The sequence below is a fragment of the Diadema antillarum genome, unplaced genomic scaffold (genome assembly GCF_040938485.1).
Source record: "Diadema antillarum isolate AM-2024a unplaced genomic scaffold, OU_Dant_1.0 seq00000586_RagTag, whole genome shotgun sequence".
NCBI classification, from domain to species: Eukaryota; Metazoa; Echinodermata; class Echinoidea; order Diadematoida; family Diadematidae; genus Diadema; species Diadema antillarum.
Window position 1 is genome coordinate 763,832 of NW_027271520.1, and position 23,034 is coordinate 786,865.

The window sequence follows — 23,034 nt, forward strand, 5'->3', positions numbered from 1 at the left end:
TTTGAATATTGCAGTTCAAATTCATCTGAAGCATTAAAAATCACTCTCATATGTTTTCACACGAGGGAACGCAGTTGACCCTAAAACACATGATCTGCAATTAATCTTTTGCTAAAGTGTAAAAGTACAGTGTCACAAAAATACACAAAAATACTGTAAATATTATACAATCATAACAAGATTGGCATTAATTTCTTCTTTTTTGTTGTTGTTTTGATGTGCAATTTAGAATAACAGATTTGCTTTAGGTTATGCTCTCTCAGCTAAATCAACTAGTAATTCTACTTACATATTTACAGTGGTCATTCACACAATCAAATAATCATCTGATTTATACTTCTGGTCCATCCCTGGTGGTTTTGGAACCAGCTCGCTGCCTTGGTCAGAAGTAAAAGTTACTGTCATTTGTCAAATGTCACAGCCAAGATTCTTAAAACTGAGATGTATCTTTATCACATATCAAATCCTGCCTCAAATTGGAGAATTGCAAAACAGCAACCTAGACCACAGTCAAGAATCATTGCATCTTTTGGTACTAATTGATGCTGCCAGCTTGCACAGCATGCTGCAAATTCACAAAAACAAAAACGGGGGGGGGGGGGGGGGGGGGGGGGGAGGGAATGAACCATCTGTGACAAATGCCTGATAAGTAATAAGAGTTGATAATAGTATTGTTACTTCATCCCTAGTGTCTGGTACTTTTTTTCTTTGATCACTGATCACCTTGGGGTAAAGATTGACCACCTGGGGGGAAACTGGGCTTTCGACACAATACAACATCTACCTTATAGAGAAAGTTAATTTGTAGAATAGTTTTACGGCCAAAACCTAACATAAATGTATCTAAACAAGAAACTACAATGACTGGTAACAAATTCTAATACCAGTGCTCAGCTTCCTATGCCCAAACTGTTTAAGCATTTCTCATAACATTTAAAAAGGACATCCACTGGCGAGAATGTTTATATAAATATTCATTTTAAAGAACAAAGAAAAAGAAAGAATGCTCACTACTATTGAACACAACCATGATGACCCATTCTGGAGAAACAGTTGCTGATAGTATTGTTTTTTTCTATTCTCCATCTCTTTCTCTGCCTTCACAATACTTCCCCCCCCCCCCATCTCTCTCCAGCTCTATCAATATTTCTCTCTCTCTCTCTTTCTCTCTGGCTTTCTGACATCTATTTCCCAACATGAAAACTATGAATACCTTCCTTGAGATGTGGTCAATGGCACCCAGCGAACTCTGTATCACAGAATTGCAGTGTAATGCCATCACAATATCTCACACAGGTGAGATTAAGCCATAGATTTAGCCTAACCCTGACTAGCCTCAATGCTAGTAGGTGTCATGACGATACAGTGCACTCCTGTTATAACGAACACAGTTATAACAAATTCCAGTTACAACGAAGTAAAAATTCAGGTCGCAACATTATCCGCTCTATGTTGTTGTTTTTTTCATTATTTATTTGTTCAGTTATAATGATATTTAGATATAACGAAAGAAAACTGCCGGTCCTGAGGACTTCGTTATAACAGGAGTCCACTGTACACTGATATCACATAGAGTCAGGGTATTCTGACATAAAACTGAATGCCAATGGCAGGACTTATGGCTAACTTTTTTTCTCTGGTGGCCCACTTGGGCCAATAAAATCTTCCAATTTGAAATTTTGGTACCCTTAAAAAGAAATGAAGCAGCCCAAAATGATAGGAAATATAAAAATTCATTTTGAATTTGAAATTTTGGTTACAGCAAAAACAAATTTAGTGAAACAAATATGAGAAAATATATAAATTAATTTGAATTTCAGCTGTCAAATTGGGCCATCAATAAAAAAAAAAAAAGCTCCTTTGAAGATTTGGCGGCCCTACATCAATTTTTCGTGGCCCCCGGCCACCAGGCCATTGCTATTGTCAAGTCCTGCCAATGGCCATGCATCTGTATATTACCCAAAAACAATACACACAAAAAAAATATATATACAGGGCAATGGATTCTTGTCTGCCCCCGAAAATAAAACACTTACGGAAATGTACATAACACATTTCAAATAGGGCCATCACATGCATAAGTTATTTGTTTTTACAAATGTTTGGTGGACACACAAGAGTGGACTGCACATCTCCCTTGCAATTCAGTGAAATTTCAAACGTGCGTGAAAATAATAGTAACCATGTTGTCCATATACATGATGCAGGATTTTTGCGTCGGTCATTGCAACTTGTCAGGTACAAATACAAGAGCACCATCATCGTGTGCACAGTGTGAACACATACACGTCTTGCACATTATATCGGTGTGCATCACAATCACACAAACGGTGTCTTTCCCACTGGGTGCGTTCATGTTATCCTCCTTGTCATCTACACAGCGACACTTATCCCATTCACTTCCACACTGACAGGATTAGCATCTTAGTCTCTGTCCCCCGTCCTCTAGAGTCTCTTCTGGCGAGTTATCAACACAGTCATTTCCTCCTCCTCAGAGCTTGTCAGAGAGGAGGACCAGCGTGTTCCAGTAGTTGTAGATGATGAGGGCCAGCATGATCGCCACGGAAACGTAGAGCGGAGGAAAGAGGTTGTACCCTGTGATGGCTTCCTCTCCCAGAGAGAGGACGGTGTCCACTATCTTGTGCGTCCTAGGAGCGCTGGGGTCCCCCAGTGGGATGACTTTGCCAATCTGGAGGTCAGCAAAAGCGGAGGTAGACCAAAGCAAGGCAAAGAGAATGATAGAAATGACAATAAAAACTAGAAATACAGGAAGCAATATGATTAAAGATGAGGAGATGAATGCAAACAATCAAACTTCCTTTCCAAGTTTATTAATCGGAAACAGGGTGGCATTAAATGCAAGATCACTTAATTATAACAGGTGTCCATCTTCACTCAATACTGGGACAGTGTGATGCCTGCATAAACCTGTTCCCTACAACATTCTGCAATCACTAGAGGCTTTGGACATGTACAAGTTTGCCATAGGCAATGGGGTAATCCAGGGCTGCACACTAACCCATTTTTTCTCCTGGTCCAACCTGTCTGTCGAACCAGAAGGTACCCACTTTTTTTTTCATTTTTCACTGGTCCATTCCTGAAAAAGTTACTGTTCCGACAGTGATTTTTACCAGTCAGGGACCGTCGGACCGGTGCCAGTGTGCAGTGTTGAGTAATCTGCACTTCCTATCACACGACAGGGGTCAGTGCCATCTCAGAAGATTTCCAAGTCTCTTCATGGCTTCTCATGGCACGCAGTGGTCTCATACCATGACCTGCATCCCGTAGCCACGGCAACTCACCTGCTTGGCGTATCTGTGCAGAATCTGCCTCAGGCTGAGAAAGCAGGTGGCTTCCATCATGAGGCTGACCGCTTGACCCTTCCTGATCTTGACCACTCCCGTGAAGACAGCCGGGTTGTTGTAGCACTTGGCCAGCGTGGCAATAGCCATGACCTTTAGATATCAGTATAAAAAATTAAAAATTATGTGTAGAACCGACACAAACTTGAACTCATGAACAGCATGATGAGGATTTTGGGTGGTTTTATGGCAAGTTTTAGATTTATACAGCTGAAATGAGATTTTTGTCATTTCTGTATATGAAGTAAATAAAAAATTGTGAGGGCATATCATTAACATGCTGTTTTGAATATTCATAAAAATGGTCAAGAAATGTTTCCTGAAAAAAACTTCCTTACTTCTCATCCAATTTTGATGATTTTTGCACTGTCACATGGGGATATTTTTTCTCTTTCTTATAAAATTGATGAAATTGTGAAGTGGATTTCTTCTCTGATGACATTCTGTTCATTACCTGAAAACCTGAATATTTGAAAAGCTAACCCACTCTGGTGTAGCCAAGTCAAGGCTCCACCCAGAGATCATCATTCTACTATTGTACAAATAATGACTGCTATGAGGGGCACAGTTAAAATTATGGGCCCAATGTGATGTGAAAACCGTAACTATGCCCGAAGCGAAGCTGAAGGCATGGTTATGGTTTTCACATCACCGAGGGCCTACATAATTTTAACTGTGCCCCGAATATCAAGCAGTCATTATTTGTTTTATATACCGAAAAAATATAGATTCCGAAATATAGATACCGTAAATATAGATTCTAGTCTCTTTTACGGCACTCGTAATCAATGCTGATCGACAGCGCGGCGGTCGAGTCATTGGTAATGGTGCATACATGTGATCATCTATGTGTACAGCGGACTAGTGCACAGGGTTGCGACCGTCTCCAAACCTATTTACAGGGCAGAGTGACCGCTAGTCTCTTTTACAGCACGCTGATCGAATGCGCGGCGGTCGTATCATGGTGTGTACATATGAGCGATCTATGTGTACAGGGTCGCGACTGTCTCCAAACCTATTTACAGGGCAGTTGACTTACTGTGCCCCGGTGCCGGGCACAGTAAATCAAAAATGGGGCACAGCTATTTTCATGACTCCGCTTTTAACCAATCAGATGAGAGGATTCTAATTATGAGGTACATAAAAGAATTTTAATAACAGGACACATTTTAACTGGCAGGTCAGATTCCATGTCATTTGTCTCAATCAACACAGGAAGTGTGCTGGTGGATGTGTCCATACAGCTGTATGCATAAAAAAAGCACACTATATGTTTTTATGAAGAGTTTGATCACAAAAGGAATTAACTCCATTCTTGTTAATTTGAGGTATGTGCCATCAAACTTGCTATCAACAAAGAAAAGGATAAAGTCCTATAAACTAAGAATATAACACAAAATTTTGGGATTTTTTATAACTATTCCTTTTTATGCAACAAGTGAGGTATCCCAGGAAAGGTTTCATTTTGCCTTGTCTGATGACAGACTTACTTTAAAATGCATCAAAATGGACTTTAAAACTTTTTTTGCAACCAAAATTTTCCGTGTCATTCTAGCGGTAAGAAATCCATCCTTGCTACATCGCAGTATTGGTCCTCACCTGAGGAATGGCACAGAAGTTGAAGACCGTCTGGTTGCGAATGCGAGACATGTACTTGATGACATCCGGGACGTGCTCCAGGGCGTTGGTGATGAGATCATTGAGGCAGTGAACTGCTGACGTTCTGTTCTCCACGTCACGGAAGTCAGTCAGCTTCTTCCCATATTTGCTCCAAACCTTGCAGAAATTCAATAATCACACACATTGCTACATTGATTGGCAAACAAGGAACTACTTGAACCATACAAATTTATACAGAATAGAACATTTTTCCTTTCTGTTTTATAGGCATGCTACATCAAAATCAAATTTTACGTGTGTGTGGGTGAGAGTGAACTTGTGTAGAACAGTTACCTATTTTTTAAATTTCTTTTTGTCCCAGGGTTAAAAATACATGAAAACATGTGAGTCTTGTTGAATTTCATTGCCTCAACTCACATACCAGAACAAATGCCCCAAATCACTAGTCAATGACTGTAATGTTATAAATGAAGTTATTATACGTATGTCCTGTTTTCACATTACTGTAAAAGTGGAAATTTTCGCGGTGTTGAAATTTTCGCGCATTTCGCGCAACCAGAAACTAGCGCGAAAATAAAAGCGAATATTTTTGCTTGCCATATGTTCCTGTGCGTGATGTCTTGATTACGCGGAATTAAAAACATGTGAAACTCTTCTTACCCGGCCAAGCGCGAAAAATTAGTCGCGCGAAAATATCCACTTTTAGTACTGCAACCCTGTTGAGGTTGAGTCCTGAGTATACTCGGGCAAGTGTCTATGGGAAATAATGCGTGTTGTAGCAAAATCAGCCCATCCTCAACGGATTAACAATGTACTTTTGTAGTCATGTTATAAGATTGTTGTTGTAACTGTATTATGCATTATGTCATTTCTCTTTTTTTCCCCCTATATCTATGTGTGTCACTTGTAATTTTAAAAGCTCAGGACCTCTGTGAAATACAGTGTGTTTATCCACAGACAGAGCTACACTACTGGAACAAAACCAATAAATTAATTAATAAAATTCCCTTTAAAAAGTAAAACCAAACAATGATGACGCTCATATGTGACCCGCTACAACAAAAGGATCCTAAAGTCGCTGATGGCTGAGCCGAGAAAATCTAGTTTGAAGTCACATCATCAAAATTGGTCAAAACAATCGGATTTCTGTTTCTGACATAAATTTGTAGTCTAATGTTTTGTCTACCATCTGCCGAAATTTTGAGGCTAAATGATTAAAGGAAAGGCAAGAAATCAGCATTTTTCTTTGCCAAGATTTTCTGACTTTCACGTAACAGAAATGTGTCTGAAGATTTGGATTTAGCGCCGCAGCTAGACTCCGCCTCTAGCAACGAGGGAGTGATCTTATTGGTCAGTGCGCGGCATCCTGATTAGTGATTGGTCGTGCGTAGGTCTCTAGCGCTAAGCTTGAATGAACATCGCGGTGGTCGCTAGGAGCGTGCCTTCTATTGTCAAGCGGTGAAAACTGTCTGGCCTCCCCTTGATCATGATAGCGTCGGAAGGATAACTCTGAAGGTGTTTTTCTCGAAACTCTGATTTCCTCAACCACTTGACATGCGCTTATAATATCATCAATATCTCCACAACCGAGTACTTTTATGGATTGTGTTATATACGAAATTAAAGTAGCAGAGTAAGGGAATAACGTCATGCCATTTTCAGAAAACAGTTCTTCCCAGACTTTCGGATCTTTTTGTTGTAGCGGGTCACATATGTTTTCCTTTAGAGTGCCGCAGTTCATGACTTTCTTTTGATCATCATCGTATGTTTATTTGCTCGTTTTGGCACAATCCTATCAAAGAGAAAGAATGCGAGAGGTACCTCTCTCGGCCAGAATTCTCTCTTCTCTAGGCTGTCTTCCAGATAGTCTCGGATGATGTTGGTCTTCTGCAGGAACAGCCCCATGGAGTTGGCCAGCTGGGTGTCCTTCCCTACGATGGCATCCTCCATCTTGGATGCTGAGAAGAGTCTGGAGAGGCCGATCCCCACCAGACCGGCCACGTAGTGACAGTACTAGAGAGGTCAAAGGGTCAAGCACAAGCAGTTAATTAAAACCCATTGAAGACTTGGCCCGAGTATTCCGGGCTTGGGTGAATGGGAAATGTGTGTTATCAGAAAATTTGTCCATCTTCAGTCGCTTGATGTACAAATGATACACAGGTCACAGTGCATTTATAGGAAATGTTTGCATAAAGGTACCAATGGAATGCTTAACATACAAGGCAAAGCTGAGAGGGTTTAGACTATCAAAATTGCATAGTTACTGCATGAACACTATTCCTACAAAACTGACAAACAAAAAGATGTGTGCATCGATCTACTTTATAGAATAGGGAGCATTTTTTTTCTTTTTTATCATGTAACCTGATGGCAAATTTACTAGAAGCATTTCCTTTTAGTTTGACATAGAAGCAAACTATGCATCCAGTACTTCCAGTCATGCATCTAGTATTAAATAAAACAGGATGCATGGTCAGCTAGCCAATAGGCGCCTCTCACCAAGTGCGTGAATGCTTGCTTAGTGTGAGAATTGTGCAATAACATGTTTACATTGGCCATCAAAGGTAAGGCAACGTGTCGGCAGTAAAAACCAACGCACAGCTCTCCACCAATGACATTGCAGAATTTTCTAAAAAATGAATGAAATTTGCAGCCCGTGCCGTACTGACTTGAACGTGGAGTGGCAATGTTGCCTAAAGTGCAACATGGGGTCGTTGCCATGGAGACATACCAGGTTCCAGTCCTTCAGGGTGATGACTTCTCTCTGTAACACTTCACTCATCCCGTCCCCCATCTTGTGGCAGATATCTGAGATCACTTCCCTGTAGTGTTCGTCTAACCTCCTGTACTCCAGTGAGATCTGGGGAGTCAACATTTATTAATGCTGTTAAAAAGGCAGCAGTTGTCTGTTTTTGTGGATTAGAAATTAAACAAAAAATCCTGACATTTGCTTCAAATTCAACACTAAATACTATGTCCAAAAGGACTTTCAAAATCCAATTAATTCTATCAAAAGGATTATCAGGTTCTGTAACTAATACTAGAAGTAACTATATCAAGCAATAGAACTATATCTACTCATGTGCAAATATTTCATTAACAAACTTCTATACAAGGAGTGGAATTCTTAAAGAAGGCACTTTATTCATTCAATACATTTGGACTGTTGCAGAGGGGATAACTTCAGATGTATCAATAAAATAAGACATAGCAAATGCTAGAGACAAATAGAATGATGAAATATAAATTCATACAGCACCTAAACTAGATATATCACTACGGCTACTGATATGCCTCAGCCATAATGCATGGTTCTCCTAATAGGTCTATAGTACAATGTCTTGACAATGTGTGATGACATTTTCACACAATTGGCAAAATATTAAAATGACAGGTTTGACACAAATGTGCTGAATGTTCACTTTCCTAGAACTAGGTTCAATTGGATGAATGATTAAAATGTCAGAGTGCAGGTATTTGGGGAACTGATGATTTTTACTTGACTTTTGACCCTTTTATAAGTTTATGCATTGAGTAATTTTCAAGGTATTGAGAAAAAGTATAATTTCAGTATCAAATGGGAAAATAGCATTATCTAAACCTGGCCTTTGACCTTTGACCTCACAGCTCCAAAGAGAATCACTGTTAGGTTGAACATGCATAAATATGTAAGTTTCATGATGATACCTTGAGTTACTTTCGAGATATGGAGGAAAAAGTGCAATTTAGCACTTTCACTTGACCTTTTACCTTTTGACCTTTGACCTTTTGGCAAAAAACTTCCCCAAAAATATATATTGGGTAATACATGCCATACATCAAGTTTTTAAAAAAAAAACCTTCAGGCATATTGCATTTTAAGGTAAGTAGTGATATTTTGAGGAGGTGACCTTGACCTTTGACCCCCCTGACCTTTGACCCATGACCCCCAACTTCCCTAGATAATCACTGCCCATCGGTACAAGCATATACACTAAGTTCCATGAAGATACCTTGAACCATTTGCGAGATATGGAGAAAGACATGAAATTTCAATTTTTTTTTCACAAAATAACCTGTGACCTTTGACCTTTGACCCTGTGACCCTAAAATCCACACAAAGTATTATCCCCCAAGGATATACCCTCATACCAAGTTTGATGTAAAACCACAACACGGTTCTTGAGATATCGACAAAAACAAAACGGGACGGACGGAAGGACGGACGGACGGACGGACGGACGGACGGACGGACGGACGGACGACCCGAAAACATAATGCCTCCGGCCACTTCGTTGCGGAGGCATAAAAATGCCACCAGTGTACTTACACAAGATTATATATATAATTGCAGCGATAATGGTAAGCATTGCACAAAATATTAGAAATTTACTTTTTCTAATATATACACAAAAGGGGGGAGAATTGCATTGCATGTTAAATGATCATTAAATCTTTAAGATATTATTATTATTATTATTATCAATATTATCATTATTATTGTTATTATCATTATCATGATATTGATTATAATTATTATCATTATTAGCATCACTACTACTATTACTATTATCATCATTGTCATTATCACCATTGTTATTACTATCTTTATAACTATAATCATGGTTTGTTGGGGGCAAGTTACCCCGCAACACTTACAGATGGAAAATCTTCCAGGACTATCCTGTCCTTGTCCTTGCTCTCTGTGTACTTCCACTGGGGGTCCTCGAGGTTCTTGTAAAAGTTCTGCAGCATCCCAATCTTCTCCTCCAGTGGGATGGTCATGTCGTCCTCCACCGTGTCCAGAGCCCGCAGGACCAGGTAGAAGATGCAGACGGCGTGCCTGGTGGGAGGAGTTACGCGAGTGGTTAAACGTCAGACAATCAATGGGTAAAATGTGGGAGAGTTTCTTTCAGAAATTGTTCATGAAAGTGTGATAATATCTCTGTGTACAAGTCTGAGTGCTTTGCTTTGTATGCGAGTCTGTCTCATCATTTGTTTGAATGCATGTTTATTGAAAAAACATAAGGAATATTTGACAGTGCTTGAGAAAATATATTATTCTGTGGTTTTCATCAGTTAAGCGGACTTTAGCATAATTGCCTTTATAGAAAACATCCAAAGAAAGCATCCACAGAGCTACATTGTATCTAAAATGCTTTGATTTAGAGCATTACCAATTAACTTTAATTATGGTAAATCAGAATTTAAGCTCAATGTATCTTTTGTCAAAATTATTAGTTTGTCAAGTCATGCATTTCAGTTGTAGAGTTTACTTGTACATCTTCCCTAGGCTAAGACTATTAAAGAAAGTTCATTGGCCTCACCATCAAAATACACACTTAAAAAAAAATGAATACTCTAATAATGTCTTTGTAGCCATAGCATGACTTTGCGATCAATACAGGATCACAGCATACAAAATTTGTAGTCTGATACCGGTAATCACATGGAAGTCTCGTGGGAGGGAACACAAGAGGAATGGGAGGTGTCATGGAAACATACAAATAACATCAATTTCGTGTGCAGTAGCAAACATGGATTAAGTGTGTAAATCATACCAATCCTCAATACTGATTGCCTCATTTGATTTAATCATATGACTGCATAATACCCTTCACAATCATTTTCCTCATCTTCTTTTGTTTGTTTGCTTTTACTGGTCCTATCAAACTTTATCAATTACTTTTGGTATTATTTTTCAGCAAGAGCATGATTTCATTATCCTTTTTATTAATCCAAGATTATTGACCAAAAGTGCTTGTGGAAACCAATCACACTTGATGCTTGATCTATTTGTATGTGCTTAATATGAATATGTTTAGCATAACTGCTTTTATCTATCTCTTATGTTTTACACCATGCAATGATATAATGGCAGGTTTCAACCCATATTCATACATAATAAAAGCCCTACATTTCAAGGTCACTTCAGTCAGACAGAGACTCAGACATCTACCGTCTGGACTTACCGAAGGTCACCCTCTAGTGCCTGTATGACGGCAGCAAAGCTCCTGCTAGTCTGGTTCAGATAGAGGTAGCATTTCCTGGCCGTCGGGGTCATAGTGTCCTGTTAACACAAGAGGCAATGTTGCAATGCTTCAGATGGTGGCATGGATGCGGGGAATTCACAGCAAAAAAAGTGCTATATTCATGTCCAAAGCAATTGGGATACATTTCTCTCAATTCCTTTGGTAGCTTTGGACAGACCAGTGAAATATGTCACTTCAAAATATATGGCACGAGAAAAGAAAACTATGTGTAAAAGCAGAGACACAAGAATACATGAGGTTTACAAAAATATGAAGCATAAACACAGAGCAATGTCACATTCATGAGGCTAGATTAGAATTGTCTAAAGCTGTTCATTGGGAACAAAAGTAAACAAGAATTAGTCGATTTAAACAGTTGGAACTTTCTTGATTAATTCAATGATATCTTTAATAAAAATAAATTAATTCTTGCTCAGCAGATATAAAGAACTACCAGTACTGGTAGCAAGATGGAAAACTGTTAAATTACTACTGCCTCTGACGTTTTTAGTGAACATGTAGACAACTGTTATCATAGAATATCACAAAGAAGGTAGAAAAAACATCTTACGCCTGGTTTAATAAAATGGATTTTTTTTTTCTTTAGCTCAGTCAGTTTTAAGTAAAAATCTAAATGGGAGGAAAACAACACCAACTCATAAACCTTTATAACTAAGGAATGCAAACTGAAAGAATACACCTAGCTGTGGTCAACAAAAGGGCAAGTTCTTCTAGAAAATGTTACATTTTTTTTTTTGTAAGTCTGGAGGGTGAACACACTGTTTTTTCCTACAGGGGATTATACAAATTCTCTGGAAATGCACAATTTTAACACATTCAATTTTGACTGCTTCACCTGCAGTCTACCTTTTCAGGCCCCTAAACAGTTCATGCAACACAAGAGTTGGATTTTTTTTTTCTAGCATAACACCAACCAGGCACATTGTATCTTTTAAATGTCTTGAAGAATTTTTATTTCGTTCATCTTTTTCCTCAATGTCTAACCTGCATGTCTTATTCGTAAACTGTGAGGGACCTATAAAATTAGGCTTTGATATTTATGGCTTGTTTAAAGTGACAGGGTCTGCGGATGAATGCAGCACAGACTACTGCAGATCTCACCATCCCCAGGCCGCACCCCCAGGCCATTCATGTACAGAACATGCCAACCTCAATGCCAAAGTCACCTTCAGGATTTGCACATATGGAGTGATTCTTTGCTAGAACTTGAAAGGGAAAACAGATATATCTACAATCCACCATTTCAAGCTATTAGAACTATTCTGAATTGAAATCTACAAATCTGCATTCTCATTGCCAAAATTGTCTTTGCAGTGTAGGCCCTACTTTCATAATCCAATTTTCTCTTCATCTGTAGACCTACAACTGTCTTTATTGGGAATTTTAGAGGATTATAGATGGAAAGATAGAACCTCAACATGCTCTTTAAATGCCACAAAAGTGAAAATGATCGAAATGCTAAGTAGAATATTTCCCTTTTTACATTACATGGTTTCTCTTTCAGCAGTGGATTTTTTTCCCTTGGGTATATCATTCTCTAATATTGTTTGTAATGTACGACAGGCATTCACTTGCACTTTCAGTGCAACAAAAAGAATCATTTCCTACAAACTGGACCCCCATTAATCTTAAAATAGCCAATAATGGCACTCCGTAAAACAAAGCAACACATAATCTAGAATTCACACTCTGCAATCATTCTGCATATTGTAGAAAGTTGCTTCCTCTTCTCCCTCCCCCCCCCCCCAAAAAAAAAAACACACACAAAAATTGACACATCACATGTATCCAACACAAGACAACTGGCTGATTTATTGCAATATTAGACTGCAAGTGCTGTTCTCAATGCAAACAATTTGAAATTTGGGTCGCAATCAGGGTTGTTTCTGTTTGATTCAGCATTCTCATTGAAAAAAAAAAAAAAAAAAAATTGGTTTTGCGATTATTTGCAAAGAGCTGGTCTGCACATGTTATGAATGGGATGCTTTACTAGTCTAGGTATGAAGGCCAAGACAATATATTCCAATACACCATGACAAGGTGGACATTGCAAATGAGCGACACGCACGATGTATTGTGGGATATACTTCAAAGATAAACTTGATTTTTTTTTTATGCGGTCACCATGTAGTCTCACTGCACAACTTGGCATCTTTTGCGAAATAAAATGTACAAGTGTAATTTGGATTGTGACCCAAATCTTGCCAAAAAAAAAAGTTTTATTTCTGTTCTTGCTGTAAACATTTTGAACTTTGGGTTGCAATCAGGATCAAATCCCCCCCCCCCCCAAAAAAAAGAAAATGTGTTAGTTAGATTGCACTGAAACCAGGACAACCTGTCTTAATAAGTGGTAGGTACACTTGTATCAGGTGTAATTATAAAAGTATACTGTAAAAGTGGATATTTTTGCATGACTAATTTTTCGCGCTTGGCCGGGTCGGAAGAGTTTCGCGTGTTTTTAATTCCGCGGAATCAAGACATCACGCACAGGCACATATGGCAAGCAAAAATATTTGCGTGCTTTTATTTTCGCGCTAGTTTCTGGTTGTGCGAAATGCGTGAAAATTTGAACACCGCGAAAATTTCCACTTTTACAGTATTAGACACAATCATCATCACTGAGCATGACACCAAAATGTTCCCTTGAGGGAGGCAGAAATAAGGTTATTGCAATACGATGGACTTCAGCTATCTCTGACAGCTTGAGAGATAACAAGAAACACTATATTTTTTAATAATTGATCAACACTCTCACGACAGCCTTTACTGCACTGTCACTAGACCCGTTCACACACACATAAAAAAATTAATGATTCTTTAAAATCAACTTTTGCAACGCAATGCTAAAACCGTTCAGTCTTGCTCTTAAAAACCCTGTCATGTTGACTTTTTACCATTATTAAATGTCAGTGAAAACAATTTTACAGCCGTTTGGCAAATCCCAAACCAAAGGAAAAAAAAAATTATAAGCATAAACATGTATCCACACTTGTCTATTCTCCCCATTAAATCCCCCACCCCCCCCCCCCCCCCAAAAAAAAAAATCAAACACGCGCACACACACACACACACACACACAATCACGAGTGTTGTTTAGCCACCATAACATGTCTACATATCGATGTCAATGCATAGAGCATGATTACAGCAAAGGATTCTAATTGAGATGTTTTTGGGTGCTTTTTCTTTTTTTTGCGTGAGTGTGTGCGTGTGTGTGATATAGTGCCATGACGCAAATGTGCAAGAGTCTGCAGACTATGTACTCTTTGAGACTGAAATATAAACTTATGGATTTGAAATATAATACACTTCTGAAAATTCATTACAATGCTACTTTGAGCTTTAATGACTTGAGAAGAGGGATGTATACACGGCAATCTTTGATGTTTCTCTGAAGTAGGTTTCTATCTGATAACATTCCGACTGTATGATACACAAGCAAACAATGTTATCACCCCACAGAGTTCATTGTCTGATACAAAAACCTGTCAAACAAGGATATACATGTAACAAACAAATGGCTGTGTAGAGGTTTTCCTGCAGTTTCTGGAGCATGTAACCATACATGTATGCTGGGGGGGGGGGGGGGGGCAGGAGGTTAGCAGCACCCCATGTTCTTAGTTCTAGTAGGATCCTCTTGCTCAAAATGATTTTCATATCTTTATTCCAAAAGACTATTACATGTACAATGTACCTCTTCTGACAAAACATTTTGAAAATTAAAAAAAAAAAATCTTTGTCTTTTTCATTTTGTCCTTTTTTTTAATACTCTAAGTTACTGTAAAACGAGGAATTTTCGCGTGCATTTTAATTTCCCGAATTTCGCGAGCGCCAAAATTCGCGGAATAAAAATGCACGCGAAAGCTTTTGTCTACACTACATGCACTGAATGCCAGTAACAATTCGCGAAAATTTCATGCCACGAAAAAGGCTGTCGGCTCCAATTCGCGAAAATTTCATGCCGCGAATATATCATGTTTTACAGTAACATATTCTTAGGAACTCCATTAGACTCCATACAGGTACATATCACATAATGAATCCAAATGTTGAAACATCTTTTTTACTTTTACAGTCCATTTGGATAATTGTGTAGCATTAACAATTTACTGTTCTCATGTTTTGTTCATTAAATCTCCTTTCTGATATGTGACAAATTTGATGACTGGTCTCTCAAACAGCAAACTCTCCGGCATACGTGTAGGTCTTCTCCCCACCAGATTTTGGGTGTCACCCTTCCTTGTCCTACGGTAGCTCTCTTGGCTCGTTCACTTCGTACTCTAGCACTTTCCTCAGAACATCATCATCATCCTTTCTAAACACATGCCCATACCTTCACACTCCAGTCACCCTTTATACCACCTGTTCCACTGATTCCTTCAACCCAGGCATCTCCATCACATCCTCAGTCTTCTATTCATACCAATCCATTAGTTTCAAGCCACTCTTCGCTTTCATCACCACTCTCTCAATACTCCATAAAAACAAGGAAAAGTTTAAAAAATAAATCAAAAACATTTTATTATTATCTTATATCTTGTTTTTATTCAACCTATCCCATCTTTTATAAAGTCAACCCAAACTCGTTTTGGAATTGCACTTTAACTTTCACTTGTCCAGATGCCAAAGTTTGGTTGCCCTTGGAAGAGTTATCGTACTGGTATGTGGGTTTGAACACTCTGAATAAATCAAATAGTGATTAAAAGACTAGAAGATTTAAACTAGACAAAACTAGGGAGCACACTCACCAGTTTCTGCTTTGGGATGATGTGTTGGCCCCCTCCAAGCTTGAACTTGAGGAGTGCCATGACCTCATCGGGATGACCTATTGACTTTAAGAACTCCATGGTTACAGCTGCAGTAGACTGATTCCTGAAGTAACGGCACAATGTGATTGGACATGGGGATTACACATACATGTAGTGACTTGCTGTATGAGGCAATGGAAATGTGGAAACTTTGGTGCTTGATATTTTGCACCAGTGGGCAAACTTCAGTGAGTTTTGCTTGATGGTAACTTTGCAGAATACAGTATTTCTGCACATAATTCACAAAGACTTTACATCTTTTTGAGTTTGTAACATCATGCCACTGCTAGTGGTATATTGAGAGCATAATTTTTGTAAAATGTAGACACCACTGAATTCACACCAACAGTGCCATAATGACTCCACAGTTATAAAAGTCTTATGTCCAAGTACTTTATCTTTCTTAACCCTAACTAGGCTGGGGGGAGGGGGGGGGGGGAGCCTCCGAGCCCCCCTCCTCGACATTTCGCACGATGTATCGCTATCTCGAGAAGCTATCGCCGCGACGTTTCATGACTTTTTTCTTTCTAGTCTCCCGCATCTTTTGACACCAAATTTGCGATGCCCGGGTGCGCAGTTCCGAAGTTGCGCATAAATATGCACGTGCATGTCAAGACCAAAAATTGCTCAAAAATGTGAATTAATGTACAATTTCAAGGCAAACTGTGTTTACAGGCAAATTTCATAAAAGTATGATTATTTTGGGGTTTTATTGATTAAAATCAATTAATAACATATTTTCTTGTTTGGAACAATGTCGCGGACAAATTTCATCGAAAACACAATGAGAAACATACAGTTGAAAAAACAAAGAAATACATAAGAAATTCAAAAAACAATAAAATACTTAGGAAATTTTTTTTGATTGCACAATTTTTTTCTCTTACATTTGCTAAGGACACTAAAAAGAATATTTACACAAAAAATTAGCCTGTTTTGAGCTTCATTTAGTGATTTATTTCATGCATCATTATGCATAAATTAGCATAATTTAGTGTAAATGATAATTTTTGAACAAATTAACTTCATGGTACTTTAGATTACATCATAGGCAATGTGTGTGTTAATTTTCGTCGCGATCGCGGGGTCTACCTAAATAGCCCAGCCTAGTTAGGGTTAAGACGTGACCATGCATCAAAAACCCAACAAAAAGTCGCACTCACTGATTTTGTGAGAGGACTCAAAATAGGTGCAAACGGGTCAACCCAGTTGAGTTTTTCATATTACATGTCTGAAAAAGCAATTCTTCTAAACTATTCAAAGTTTGGGATCATAAGACAAACAGAAAATTACGCTTTTAGCAGATTTTGTAGAACACTTTTTTTTTGCGTGTGTGTGTGGGTGTGTAGAATGGTACAATTACGTGTGTCTTAAGAGTCCTTGAATTCTTTTAACCTTTTACATACTCAAATTTCAACTTTGGCTATTGAAATTTAACAATGATTAGAAAACCCACTTGGCTTGCCATAATAAATTTAAGTCATTCTTAAAGTTGTGCATACATTTATGAACAGCTATATGAAACAGGGCCTTGATTCTGTTTTGCTTGTTTGTTTGTTTGTTTTTTTGTCCCACCCATCGCAGAGCACAGTTCTGTAGGTTTAAGTGCCTGAATGGGCACTATCAGAGCCTCTTTTCTCAGTACCGGTACACACTATTCCAGTATGTGCTTTCTTTCCAACATCTAGATAGGTTAGTAGAGTCCATAAACTGAATTGACTTTTACATCACTATAAAGCTTAGAGCCTGCCCTTTCAAAATCTGCCCTCAACTAAAAACCCATGTCTGGCAACTTTTTGTTAGGCTCATCATGCAGGGTCACATGTATTGTTTGGCTGCTGGCAAGAATTTTGGAGTGTTCTCTTCGCCAACTGGCACAGCTCTGCAAACCAATTGTCAAAGAACAGAGAAATACCTACACTCTCCCAATTCCCTATTACATGGCATTCCTGTTGGACTGCTAAGGCACATTGTTGATATACCTGAGTGGGCGTACTAATCTACAACTACCTTGTTGGTCAGTTTTGGATGGTTTAATACTGAGTGACCAACTCATATTAAAAAAAAAGTTTGGCATTATGGCACAGTAAGCTTAGTGACTGGGCAAATTACCGGTACACGTATGACGTAAAGCCAAGGGTTCCTAAACATGCAGGACAATCAATCACATTCACTGTAAAACTTTTATCACAGTGCCTGTTTCACAACTAAATATTTCCACTGCACACTGGTGAATTTCTGAGTCAAATCAGATAAATACACTGTACATGTATCAAGTGAGGAATTATGACTTAAAGAAGAAACAAAATAATTCACATGGGCTAGCTGGCACTAGTCTCTCGAGTCAATGAAGAGATTCCTTCTTCATTCAAGAGACTCAAAAACTCAGGCATCTGCACTAGTCTAATCTTGGTAGTGTAACTGTAGAAAGACATGGGTATTTTGCCCAATTAAATTGATCGTCATTTGCTTCCCAACACGGTACATTTGAAAATAGTGTCGACTGTCACTGTTAGTGTAAGTGACTATGTGCATCAAAGAAAAGCACACTCAATAGACAATGGTACAATGGTCAACTCCAGTTGAGATTCTTCAGCTTTTAATACTTAATCAGATAGTGACGGTGTGTAGAAATCCACTTATTTACACCTGTAGACTCCACAATTAATTATAAGATTGACTTTGTTGTCACTTTGTTGATACTCATGAACATCAAGTGTCAATAGTAATACTTGATACAGACTAGAGCCTCGGTTGGAGGTCTACATTTTCATCCCATAGTAAAATCTACTCTCTCTAGTCTCAGTGATGAAAAATAAAGATAGACGTCTAGAATACAACTTGGTCAGTTTTACAACTGTGTCCTTTACTGCGCTCATGAATGCATCATCAAATTGATCAATAAATGTGCGACTGCAAGATGGAAACTTGATTAGCTACCACCTGTAGGGTTGGACCTACTACTCATCAACCGCCTAATGTTTATTTGCTTGATAAGAATATTTAACACTGAAATTCACGTAAAAAACTTGACCTACATGTACGTGATTGAGAAAATCCAGCTCTATCAAATGCCGTTGTTCCCTTTTCGATTCGAAGTTTCAGTGCAAAAATATCGTCGACGAACTTGCGTGGCCTCATTTCAGCTCCCCGCAGTAAATCGCGTTATTAGGATCGACCGCTGTTTTTGCATTGACAATGCATGCAAACCGAGTTGTATTGAACACCGGTGTTGTACGAAGCTTTTTAGAAGCCTTTTAGAAACTTCCATAGACATTGTATTGTCCCTCATTACGATTCGGTAAAAATATTCATTCGAAATTTTGTCCTTGATTAAAACCATCAATGAACAGTAAATTATCGCGTTTTCCCACACCATCCTCTTCTTACATTCAAAGCCAATCCATTTTTATGTGCTTTGCGCGCAGAGAAGTGCGTACTAAGTGTCTAGTGCGCGAATCATACGCGGTCGGTTTAAAAGAAGGTGGTCGATATGTAGTAGGGCTACCAGGTATCATGGACATGGGTATGTTTAATGTTAGCGTTAGATGGGTTTAACAACAGAGTGGTGACTGTGATAAACAGGTAAACCTGGCCTCATAAGTTAGAATAGTAGTACTAACGCGTAACGTTCTGTATGACATAACAGTAATACTTGAGTTTATCGAAATTGTAGAACTCCTAAAGTCTCCTATCGTTTAACTATGACAACATCGTTTTGTTTGTCCGTTGTTTAACAACCCCCTTGTGATTGAACAATTGCATGATGAACATCGACAAGACGTTGATGAATACTACACACCAATCTTACACAAGACCTAAGTTTAATAACCCATTTTTCGGGGTGCCGAAGGAACATAAAACCGCAAGACCCAGCCAAGGGCAGGGCATGCAGGGTATGCACAAGCACATGCATGCACGGACCGAACGGACGCTACGGGAGCGAAGCCTGCGCAACGGCGGGGTCGGGATGGAACGCTTGCCACAAGCGCGGCTGTAATGCAATGTGACTCGTTTGTGCCGATCATTGCGTAATGAATTAATCTTCTGTACTACGTAAAACAGTGTCCTACAAGTTTACTTCTTCGTATAAGACTTTAACAGTATCAACAGAACACAAGAATCACATTGGAAACACCAGCTTACCTTCAAGCAGAGAGTCTTCTGCTAACGAACACGGAGAAGGTCATCATATTATTTAGCAGCAGAAGACATGCCGGTTTTGCGGGCTTGTGATTGGCTAACCAAAGCATGGGCTGATTTTCCCAGCCCCAAACACACGACATGCACTGCATGCACAGCGAGTTGACATCACTGCACGATCTCACCCCCTGACGAACGTTGGGCCACACACACACACAGTCGCTCCGTGTGGCTTGCATACGTAAGCACACGCCACACACTAGACTGATGTCCCCACATGACAGCCAGCCAGGGAGGGGGTTCAGCAAGAGTACAGCGGCCCGTACCATACATGAAAAACAACCAATCACGCAATTTTGTTATTAATTTCATATCGGGTACTTGTTGTTGTTGTTGTTTGAGTTTAAGCCCTCTAGCGACAGACAAAATAACCAGTAGCAAATAGTACCCTGCACAGTGATGGCACACCCTGAACGTTGTGAGTAGTGCTTTCTAGTCTATGGGTATCTCACTTTTGTTCCTTTTTCCCCCAGACATTCATAGTTGATCTGCTCTACCAGAATAAAGAAGAATTCTTACTCGTGTTGTAGTTCGAAACCTGTCCACATAAATCATAATCATTCATTGTCCATTTCTAACACAAACATCAATACGACTTCTTGCAAGAAAACGGGTGGATTAGAATTATAGCATTACAATGTACAATAAACGGAATTGATAAGTTTGCAACAACAACAACAAAAAGGATTAGTAGGGCCTATTTACGAAAAGTGAGATAGTTGTTGAAGAAATTCCAAATAGCACTTCACATTCTCATTTCACCTATTATAAAAAAAACACGTTAAAAAACGACAAACAAAATTAAGAAATAATAAGTAAATCTGAATTAAAGGGGAAGGCTAGTAACTGATCAGTGGGAATCAGTGGAAATGCTGGGAGATGATTGTTCCAATCCTTATGGGATTCATTCAAGAGTTCATTTTATATCTATTGTTGTGTGAAAATGATTTGCTTCAGAATGGTCTCATATTCAAGTAATGTGCAGATTAATGCTCCGTCACTGACCAGGGACGCTAACCTGGAAGCATTAAACTGCACATTACTTGAATATGAGACCATTCTGAAGCAAATCATTTTCACACAACAATAGATATACAATGAACTCTTGAATGAATCCCATAAGGATTGGAACAATCATCTCCCAGCATTTCCTTTGATTCCCACTGATCAGTTACTAGCCTTCCCCTTTAAAATCTCTTATATTAATCAGCCGATAGGGGATTACTTACATAGAGAAAGTGTTATACCTGTCATAGCGACCACACGTCTACAGCGGCCACCTGTCGTAAACGCCCATTAAATCCATCCGTGAGAAAAGCATGTTAATTAAAGACTCCGTCCATGGCGCCCGCCTGTCTATTACGGCCACTTGTTGTCTCCTTTGGTGCCGCTAGACAGGTTCAAATGATCATTGCTTGTACCACGTGTGTTTCTCTGTTATGTTTTGTTTTATTTTATTGTGAGTGGTTCCTGAGCGACAATTCTTCCTTTACAATCAACAAGTTGTCTTTATGCACGTGGACTTTGATTATGAACAAAAACAGGAAGATAGGCCTAAATTATTTAATTGACCAACAATGGAGGTTTGGATATAGGATAGAACTGAAAAAAAAACTTGTTAACATTAAATTTTAACATTTGTTCGTTTAAACATCATCAAATTATCAAAGCCTATATACTTGAACATGGAACTTGAGTATATTTACTCTTGGCACATGATATGGTGATTGATCAAGTTTTTTTTTCATTACATTTTTATAAGTTGTTTTGGGCATAAGGGGTGCGATCTTCATAATGAGTGATCACTGTTGAATTAATTGATCATTATAAAGTAGATACATTTTGTAAGTCTCTTTCATTTGTAAATTTGAGACTCTTAAAATTGAAAGAAAAATATGAAGAGTTTTATTGCAAAATGAGCTAAGCGTCATTTCTAAACATTTCAAGGTAAACCCATCATCAGATAGAGCAAAATTAAACCTTTCCAGTAATATTTCACTTGTGACATAACAAGGAATATTCTAGTTATGAGTAAAATATCTTGTATTTTTATCAGGCATTCAGCAGGCGTAATCACAAAATGCCTCAACTTAACAAAAATGGAGTTAGCTCGTTTTGGGATAAAACTCTTCATATATGTTGCTCAAAGTATACGATACCACAGGCACATTAAATGGTCACCTCCTGAGTGGGTTAGTTCGTTTTCATTTGTTTTTTTCTTCTCAAAAAAAAAAACCCGTAAAAGGAGAATGTTAGAGATAATGGGGGAGGAGATAGAAAGACGGAGAGATAGAGAGGGAGAGAGAGAGAGAGAGAGAGAGAGAGAGAGAGAGAGGGAGAGAATGGTATTGAGAACCAGGGAGATGGGGGGGGGGGGTAGAGGTAATTTTCTGCCACCATTTTCTGCAAGCATCATATACATGAAAGATTATGAAATAATTTGTGTCTCATAATTTATTCCAGACTCACAGTGATTGGTTACCATTCGTCCAGCAAGGGAAATCGCCGTTCTATCATTGTTTCCACTATAAACATCACGTTCCAGATGATGATTATGTAGGCTACATCTATTTTGAACTAGTTGTTGCAGAAAAAAGGGTTTTGCGTTTGCAGGTTCCATTTCAATTTCCCTTTTAAATATCGTCAGTATCTTCTTCTATTTTTTTAAATAAGATGATGATCATCCAATCATTCATCAAATTCATCTATAGTTTTCTATTTGATGGTTGATATGTACTTAGGACGAGATTTAAGAAAATGATGAAGAGGAGGGGGAGTCAAACGGCTGACGGTAGACCAAGGAGGTACTAGTACAGGCGAGCCTAGTACAATATTATAGGGCTTTTTACACTTGTAAATTTTTGCTTAGCCCCGGACCAACGGTGGGGCTAAGGGGGGGCCTTAGCCCCACCGTTGGTACGGGACTATCCTTAGCCCACTTTCTGTTTACACTCGTTTTTGCCAAAGTGGGCTAGCCCCACCGATAGTACGGTACTATCTGGCCCTGCA

The 23,034-nt window shown here is 38.7% G+C and overlaps 1 protein-coding gene across 1 annotated transcript; it reads right to left on the reverse strand.

Moving 5' to 3' along the window:
* Positions 1–1,861: 1,861 nt before the first annotated feature.
* Positions 1,862–20,042, reverse strand: LOC139735567 (squalene synthase-like). The gene is made up of 9 exons (XM_071646325.1): positions 19,969–20,042; positions 15,763–15,886; positions 10,934–11,031; positions 9,621–9,804; positions 7,714–7,842; positions 6,804–6,995; positions 4,962–5,138; positions 3,303–3,455; positions 1,862–2,689 (listed from the first exon to the last, which is right to left on the reverse strand). The coding sequence occupies exons 2-9, from the start codon at positions 15,859–15,861 to the stop codon at positions 2,492–2,494; spliced, it is 1,230 nt and encodes a 409-aa protein (XP_071502426.1). The 5' UTR covers positions 15,862–15,886; positions 19,969–20,042; the 3' UTR covers positions 1,862–2,491.
* Between the last annotated feature and the right edge of the window lie 2,992 nt (positions 20,043–23,034).